The following is an 8,785-nucleotide window of genomic DNA, read 5'->3' on the forward strand; positions in this document are numbered from 1 at the left end:
TGGGAACCCGTCAGTAAGCGCGCCAAGTCTCACAGCCTCAGAGCTGTTTTAGGTCTGGACGCCTGATGCCACCTGGCCAGGGAGCACGGACCGTGGGACTTCTGGCATGCTCAGGGGACATGCATTCTTCCTGCGAAGGTTTCTAACCAGGCCTGGAGGTTGCTAGGGGCCTGGTCTCATGCGGGAGGATCTGCAGAGAGCTGACCTGACACCATCTGAGCACCTGGATACAGCTATACCTGAAGGAAGCCCTACCGGGGACTTCTGTGCTACGCGAGCCCACTGGTGCCCTAGCTTTTGTTTCTGGTTTCGTTTGGAGCAGGCGTCGTCGCTTGTAAGGAAAGCCTTGGCGGGCACGCTCACTGCTGCCCTTCTGAGCCCACCCCTCTCACCTGAGGGCCTGCACCAGATTGAGGTCGGTGAACTCGTGCAGATCCACAAAGGCGTGGAGCACTGCCAGGTTCAGCTCTTCCCTGGGAGGACAGGGACAAAGTCACTCACAGGAAGGAGTCTGGGGAGGTGGGAGCGGACAGAGCTCTGGGGAGGCTGTGCCGCCTCTTTGGCATCACAGCTGCCTCTACAGCGGACGAAAGTTCTGGCCTGGGCCATCGCAGGCCTGGCACGGGGGCAGGGACGTTCAGAACACACCCTCGCGAGGACCGCGGGTTGCCATGACCCTGCTTTGGTGGCCCTTCACAAAAACGATCCCCACAATGCCAGATGTCCACGGACAATCCCACACACCTCGGATGTCCACAGATGGTCTCCGAGCACCTAGAGGGGCCCCCACGTCTCCCAGATGTCCAGTCCCTACATATCCCAAACGCCCACAGATGGTTCCTAGGCATCTACAGACAGTCCCCATATCCTGTACCCAAAAAATTCCACATACCCTAGATGTCTACACAACCCCTAAGCACCCCAGACGCCCACAGATAGTCCTGCATACTTCAGACGTCCAGACTGTTTCCATGCACCCCACTCAGATGGTCCCCAGGCACCTGCGGTGCCCAGAGTATCCCCAAATTCCCCAACATCCACAGACGGTCCCCATATACTCCTGATGTGCAATCTTAGGCACCTTAGACTTCTAGATGGTCGCCATACACCCCACATGGGCACAGATGGCCCTCACGCTCCCAGATGTCCATGGGGGGGGGTCTCTGTGTTCCCTAGAGACCCACTGACAATGCCCATACTTCCTAGCTGTCCCCACAAGTCCCAAATGCACTGGTTGTCTACACACGGTTCCCAGTTCTCATGGTCCCATGACACTCAGACGTTCCCCATTGGCCCCATACATAAATGGCTGGTCCCCACACTTCCCAGATGTTCATAGAAGGTCCCCATGCCCCCAAGATGCTCACAGACAGTCCCCAGTTTCCCCAGATGGTCCCGGGCTCCCCAGGCCCCTGTGTCAGTCAGGGCCTGTCCTTGGCAGAGGAGCTGGCAGTGTGAGGGCAGGGGCTGGGTGCAGGGGGCTGTGGGGAGAGGCCTGGAGGAGCGAGGAAGGGGTCTCACCTCTCCCCCAGGTAGTCCCCGATGGCTGTCTTGTTCAGGCCCTCGCCTTTGTACAGAAAGCGGGCGATCTCCTCAGGTGTGTTCTGCAGAAGTTCGTTTTCCACCAAGAACTGGATCCCCTGGGGGTGGGGGCCGGGTCTCAGTACTGAGAGAGCCACTCCCCAGTATGTTCCCGGAAAGCACGGCACCCGGACCCACCCCCACGCTCAACGGGGCCAGGTGTCATCTCCAGGCTGCTCGCAGGTCTTTAAATACCATTCCCCTACCCCCACCTCATAACCTTTGCACCTCCTGTTCCCTCTGCCTTTGCCTGGTTAATTCCAGCACCAAAAGCAGGGTCCAGCAAAGAACAAGAGCTCAGTGAATGTTTGTTGAGTGACTAAACAAACTACGATCGCTTTGGGCAGGAAGAATAAAGTGAGAAAGTGTCAGCAGACAGCAGTCTGTCAAGGGCTGTGAGGGCCAAGTCTCAGGCCGGACTGGGGCCTTCTTTGGTCTCCCGATGCCATGAGGACCCCTATTATAGCGCTATCTTACTCTGAATTGTGGTGTCTGTGTCAAGGGGTTCCCTGGGGGCCAGATGGGGTCAAACTCTTCTCTGAGCCTCCGGCACTGCCTCCCAAGGGAGGCCTCAGGAAATCGGTATAAAATGAATGACTAAATGAACGAACATCTTTCCTCCACCTTGTGAACATCGACTCATCTTTCCAACCTGACCTGAATCTCCCCTCCTCCGGGAAGCCCTCCCTGACTCCACTAGACCCCCCCCCCTCGGAGTGTCCACAGCCCTTGTACCTCCCCATCATAGCACTAGGCAACCTCCTTTGCAGAAGACACAGGTCCAGCAAAGGTCAGAGGCTGGGACACCTGATTAGTGCTCAGAGAACGAACGGACAGCCAATATCTAAACGCAGGTATTCGGACCAAGTCTCTCCGCCTAAAGCGGGCCTTCAGCCACCACACTTCTGAGACCTGGAGGTGCCAGAACCCCGCTGGGATGTCCGACAGGACGAGTCGAGCCCTGTGGCCCCAAGCACCTTCTTGGGATCCATGTTGAACTTCTTTCTGCCCATTGCCATCTTCCGGTTCCGCTGTAAGGTCTTACTGCAGGGGCAAAGAGTAGGGGGATGGAGGGTCAATGCCTGGGCATCCCTGGCTCGGACCTGGGGCCACGGCCCCCGAGTTCCCCACCTCAGCCCTCACCTGCCCTCATTGGCCTCCAGACCCTCCACCTCGCTCATGGCTTCACTGAGCTCCTCCCGCAGGCGCTGGATCTCCACCAGCAGCTCCTGCTTCCGCCGCCGGATGTTCTCCAGCTCCATCCGCTCCTCTGGAGTCAGGTCTGGCGGCTCTGTGGGTCAGGGGTTGGAGGTCAGTTCTGTGGCCTGTGAGCCTGGATGCCTGCAATCTGAGGGATGGCAGGACTCCTAGGTTCAGGGGGAGGATGAAAGTGAGGGTCTGGCCTCCTATGTCTGCTGGAAGAAGGGGTGGGGACCCGGATTCCTGAATTCCAGGGGGAGAAGGGCTGGGGACCTCGACTCTTGAGTCCTGGGGGAGGAAGGGGTTAGGAGCCTGAACTCTTAGATCTGGGGGAAGAATGGGCTGGAAGCCTGAAATGCTGGGTCCATTACTTGGAAAGGGGCTGAGGCCTTGGTTTTCTGCTTCCATTCCTGGCGAAGTAGCTGGGGACCTGGGTGTCCGGACTCCTGGGTCCATGAAAAGTAGCTACGGCAGGGGAAGCTGATGACAGCACGTAAGAGTTGGGGAAGGGGGCGGGGTGTCAAAGGCCCCGATCTTAGCGGGATCTCCGTAGCCCCCGAGATTTCTCCCCGACCCCGCCGCCCCCAGAAGCCCCCCTCCCCGCTCCCAGCAGTCACTGGGCTCGCCCGGCCCCTCCGGCGGGAAGGTTCCGCCCCGGCCTCGCCTCCGCCGCTCCATCCCGTCCCCTCCCGCCGCCACCGGAAACAGGATCGGCCCAAACAATGGCCTGGAACGCCCCGCTCTCGGGCCTCGCCGGAAGCCCATCCCGAGCCACACAAAAGCGAGACGGCTACGACGGGGCCGAACGGCTGCGCCAGGCGCGCGCCGCGGGGAACGTTCGCAGCGGAACGTTCGTGACCGAAGGCTCCATCCGCCCGCGGCCGGCCCCACCCCTCCCCGACCTACCATAGACGCCGTCCTCCATGGCGGCTAGGAAGGCCCGCGGGGAGTCCGGGGCGGTCCCGCCGGTCGGGCCTGGATCCGCGTTGGCCCGCGGGCTCGGGTGAGCCCGCTCAAACGCCCCGGGAGCCACCGCCGCCTCCTCAGCGCCAGTCCTCAGCGCCGAAAAGACTCTCCCTTCGCCTCCCAACCGCCCCGCCAGTAGGGACCGCCCCTCGTTTTGACACCGTCCAATCCACTGCAGGCCCTCTCGTCTGCTCCGCCCCCGACACCGAAGGGCCATCCTCCAGGGCCAATAAGCGCACAAGGAACAGACGTAGCCAAGTCCGGCCGGAGGTAGACGGTCTTTGGGGCCAATCGGAGTGCGGACAGGGGGCCGAGCCCCGCCTCCGAAACAAAAGAAGTCACTTGGCTGGCTAGGCCGCCAATGAGAAGCCTCGGAAAGGAGTCGCATGGAGGTGGAACTATGCGGCAGCAAAGAGGACTGCGCCTGCGCGAGGGCTGTGGGCACTAGGATACTGATTCAACCAGCCTCGTTTCTAGTTATTTGTTGCTGGGAGGGCCGTACTTTGTTAGTCTCGTTGCCAGGGGGCGGGGCCACAGCTGCGGGTTGTTTCTGTGAGCCACGCCTCCCAGCAGGCCAAACTGGCTTTTGACGGCAGCGGTTGCCACGCAACTGGGAGCAGCTTTGGTTCACCTTTCCTTCGGCCTCCGTCCTCCGATCTCCAGACCCTTTTCTTACCCCCACCATGACCCCATCCACCTCAGCCTCTTCAGAGTCAAGGAGTGGTGGTGGAACCAACACCTGTTCTTCCTTCTAAATGCTACGCTTTTTGGTATCTGCCAAGGATAATGGGCCAATAGGGAAAGGCTAAATATAGTGAAAGCACAGGCTCCGCCTTCCTGGCGCCGTCTGCCTCTCAAGCTCCTCCCTCTCACCCCCAAACTCCTCCCCTTACTTTAGCATCCTTCCCCTATGACAGCTCCTCTTTCCTCAGCACTCTCCCACCCGATTCCTTCGCCTTTCTCAGAGCCCCTTCCCTCCTCTTCAACTCGCCTCAGTTTGGCTTCCTCCCTCCTCTCAAACTCTTGATCTTAAACTCCTCCCTCCTCTCAGAATCCTCCCACATCTGCGGCTCTTCCTCCTCCCCAGCCTCTCACTCCCATTCCTCGTCGCAGGCAAAAGCGAGTGCAGGGCCCTGGCCAGGATGGAGAACCTGAGCACCCTTGTCAGGGCAAGTCCCTAATTGGGTCTGAGGTGGTGTCTGGGCCTCGTCCTCATTCACCGTCCCTGGGCAAGGCAGGTGGGGACAGATTCAGGGCCAGGACCTGGTTAAGCTGGCAGATTAGAAACGGAGCCTCGTAATCCTCTCATTGACCTTTATGAGTAGCCCAGACCCTGCCCTCTCAGTGGAAACCCGGGCTGTGCCAGCCCCTGACCCCACTGTCTCCTTCCAAACAGAACCCTTGCCTGTCCTTTCACCTCCAGCTTAATATCCTTCTCCATCCCTAGTTTCCATGGCCCCCAGTCCCCTACCCCAGACACCCGTAGCTGGGATTGCAGCCAGCTAATTAATCCCATCCGGTTATTACGTGGGGATTCTGAAGGATAAAAGGAGGAGGGGGAGCAAGAAGGGGGGACCAGGGTTGCTGCAGCACTTGGGCAGGCAATGGCCATGTCTGCCCTCGGTCCTGGGTCACAGCGGTGGGAACGTGTCCTCACTGGCACTGGCTCCTTCTGTGGCTGGCTCCCAGCCTGCTGGGCACTTAGGTAGACAGCAGTATGGGTGGGGGCCAGGCCCGAGGACCCATGCCCCAGAAACACACTCACAGACACACCAGGGCTCCCAGTGGTTTAATCTAGGGGACAAGTCTCCCCCTGAATACATACTTTCCCCTGGCATTCGGAACTACCCCCTCCTTCCACTGCCACCCAAGGTGGACTACGGAGGTGATTCTGGCCCTTCGACTCAGCCCACGATACCCGTGGCCAGCCCTGTCATTCAGACCTTCAAGTTCAAGGCTGGCCTCCAAGAGCATCCCATTCCAGTTGCCCCTGGGAGGCCATGCGTTCTAACATCAGGGAGAGCTGGGCAGTATCTAGGATCCGCACCCCACCCTCAGTGAAGTGAGGAATCATCTTGGTGGAAAGGCCCTTGGAGAAGATCAAGTTCCAATGCCCCATTTTTACAGATGGGGAAACTGAGGTAAGGAGAGGGGAGTGATTTGCCCAAAGTCACACAATACGTTGGGGCGGAGTTGAGATTTAGAGCAAAGCTTCCTGGATCCTTGTAAAGGACTCCATTCCAATTAGCTCGAGCTCTGTTTCTAACCCTCCTGTAGGAATCACAGGAAAAATAAATAGATATCTGTATTTATATTATATATATATAATACACATATGTATAACATCTTTAAGAAATAGACACACATCACTAGGTGTAGGATTCCAGAGCACTGTCGACTCACCGGCCTTGGGCCTCTCCCTTCCCTTGCCTGATAACTAGCCATTGCCCACAGGGTCTTGCCCCAGACCCTCACCTTCTAGGTCCACCCAGAAACGCTGCCTGTCAAGTCCTGAGTCCAGGACTGGGAGCTGATTAGAACTTTCGGGTTTTGAAAATGGACAACTCGAGATCCCTGGAGCCTCAGATTCTTTTGGCATTACAGAACCACGAAGAAGTCATCTAGAATCATCGAGATTCTCAACTCTCTTGGGCAAACTGGAACCAGTTAATCTCAGACATCTAGGATTGCTACTCCTTCCTTGACTCTGTGGTCAATGTAGAGCTACAGAATCTTGATTCCTTTGGACATTCTAGAATGGCACTTAAAAACAAACAAAAACACTGTGGATCATTTAGAAGCATTGATTATCCCCTTGCTTCGATGTCCTTCGACCAGTGGTCTGAAGACACCTATCATCGAGAACTCCCAACGTGTCACTTCAGTCCTTCCAGACCCACAGACTCGCCATTGTTTTGTGCATTCTAGAAACACGACTCTTTAGTTTCTGGAGTAGTTCTACTCTCTAGGTCAAACCTGTTCTAGAACCACCGCTTGCCTCTGAGGTCAATCTAGATTCACAGAATCTTAAAACATGGGCTTTCTGGAACCACACGTCTTTTCTTGACTTGCGGTCAACGTTTCTTGCCTTTGGTCAATCAAGATAGTCTTGAATGCATGCAGCATTCCATAACTTTCCCTCCTTAGATGATCTAGAAAAAAACGACTTGATACTTGGTTGACTGAGCCTAACAGGAACAGTCCTTTGAATCTTAGGTCAACCTAGACCTAGAAACTCTTGATCTCTGTTGCTGCTCTGAACCGCTGACTTCCACCCCCAGAGGAGGTCTATACCACTGATTCCTGACCCTGCTCAACAATTCGAGCCAGCCATGTAGAAGAATCGAGAACCACCAGCCCTCGCCTCTTGGGTGGGCCAGAATTCTGGATCCCTTAGCTCTGGTGAGACTCAGGAATCAAGCTGATTAAGGGGTCTCAGAAGGGAGCACGGAACGCAGAGGAATTAAGATCCGGTATGTCCGCGGTGGGTCCACTAGGCGTGGCAGAACTTCGCCAGCTAATAATTTACCCAGCAGGTCCGTTGGTCTTGGGGACACTGTCCATGTCCCAGCAGAGGGCCCGCCATCTTGCCATCTTGCTATCTCTGGGAAGGGGATACAAATCGGGGTCTCCAGCTGGCATCACGGGGGCAGGGTCAGAGCCAGGGTTGGTGTGAGTACACGAGGGCTGGCGGCCACATCTTCTGCCTCCGCCTCATCCCCCTCCTTGGCCTCCTCTTCCTCCTCATCCTCCTGGCAACAGCTCAGAGCAAGTTCGTTCTCGTAACAAAATGCAGCCAGAGAGCCGGGGAAGCTAGACTTGGGGCTGTGGGAAGCCCGTTCTGCCCATTCGTCCAGTTCCTTGGCACTACAGACCGGTGTCCCTGGGACCTCATAAGTGCGATGGAAGTGACGATAGTCGACCTCGTACTGGGAGCCACGCTGGAAGAGGACTGGCTCAAAACGATGGCCCCAGAGCAGCTCGCCAGGGAGATACGAAGAGCGACACTGTGTGGTCATAGCCGTGGCCTCAACCATGCCCTCGAGGATGACCACTAGCTCAAAGTCGGCCCGGGCCAGCTCGGCACGTCCTAGTTCATACAGAGGACTAGACGAGTCAATCTCGTGCACGATGGTGATGGGAGACACGAGGAAGATGCGATCGGTCCCGCCATCGAAGCCCACGTCCACGTCCTGGTGGTCCAGGGGTATGTACTCACCCTCCGGGGTCACTCGAGGCTGCCGCGAAAGGCAAAGGGCCAAAGGCAGACAGCGGAGAGCATGGGGATGGAAAGAGAGAGAGATGGCGAGAGAGAGGAATGGAGATGCGGACGAAGAGAAGAGCAGAGACCAGCGGTGGGTGAATATACGGACTCAGAGAGAGGGGGATGGAGGCCCAGAGAGAGGAGGACGGAGGCCCAGAGAAAGAGGGAACGGAGACTCAGAGAGGATTTGGGGATAGAAACCCGAGGAAGAGAAAGACGGGAGAGAGGATGAGGGACAGAGAGATATTGACAGAGAGCCACGGAAATCAGCAAGGCAGAGATGAAGTTAAAGAAACAGAAGAATCACATCCGACCAGCAATTGGAGAAGAAGAGGGAGAGAAAAAATGGCTTTTAATATACGGCCAGGGGAAAATAAACCAGGATTCCAAGGTAGGTCCCATACCCCGTGTTCCACCACTGCTTTGGCTTACGCGCCCCAGCTCTTCGCACAGCCCCACCCCCAAACCAACTATAAGCCCTGCACCCCGTGGTGTGTATGCACGTTTGTGTTTGTGGGTATGCGGTCCCCAGCCCAGGTCGGTTTTGTCCACCTACCCATTGGTTCCATACCTACCCCCACAGGCCACAGAGACTTCTGGGAGAGACAGTATCCCTCCTAGTCAGGAATCCTGACGTCTCAAGCAGGAGACAGAGGTGAGGGTTGGGGACCCATTCTCTCCCACCTGTCTCCTGGAGACCCCAGATGCTGCTGGGAGCTGTGGTTCCCACCACCATCCCATCCTCCCTCTTAACCTAAGTCCAACCTCAGCCCA

General features: G+C 57.0%; 2 protein-coding genes across 5 annotated transcripts in view; both read right to left on the reverse strand.

The window, feature by feature from the left end:
- The window catches only part of CYTH2 (cytohesin 2), an 8,937-nt gene extending 5,031 nt beyond the window's left edge, over positions 1-3,906 (reverse strand). The window contains exons 1-6 of one of the 4 annotated variants that reach the window (XM_011374594.2): positions 3,688-3,905; positions 3,153-3,261; positions 2,725-2,872; positions 2,559-2,625; positions 1,522-1,640; positions 393-473 (exon numbers count right to left, since the gene is read on the reverse strand). In XM_011374594.2, coding sequence (XP_011372896.1) covers positions 393-473; positions 1,522-1,640; positions 2,559-2,625; positions 2,725-2,872; positions 3,153-3,237 — 500 coding nt within the window. In that variant the 5' untranslated portion in view covers positions 3,238-3,261; positions 3,688-3,905. Of the gene's footprint in view, positions 1-392; positions 474-1,521; positions 1,641-2,558; positions 2,626-2,724; positions 2,873-3,152; positions 3,262-3,687 lie in introns of all 4 variants that reach the window. The other 3 variants (XM_011374596.2, XM_023520148.1, XM_011374595.2) reach the window with 3 other exon arrangements.
- Positions 3,907-5,520: 1,614 nt separating this feature from the next.
- LOC105301775 (ATP-sensitive inward rectifier potassium channel 14-like) overlaps positions 5,521-8,785 on the reverse strand; it is a 6,147-nt gene continuing 2,882 nt past the window's right edge. The window contains exon 2 of the mRNA XM_011374597.2: positions 5,521-7,985. Coding sequence (XP_011372899.1) covers positions 7,389-7,985 — 597 coding nt within the window. The 3' untranslated portion in view covers positions 5,521-7,388. The remainder of the gene's footprint in view (positions 7,986-8,785) is intronic.

Source organism: Pteropus vampyrus, unplaced genomic scaffold, assembly GCF_000151845.1.
Source record: "Pteropus vampyrus isolate Shadow unplaced genomic scaffold, Pvam_2.0 Scaffold250, whole genome shotgun sequence".
In the NCBI taxonomy this organism is placed as follows: domain Eukaryota; kingdom Metazoa; phylum Chordata; class Mammalia; order Chiroptera; family Pteropodidae; genus Pteropus; species Pteropus vampyrus.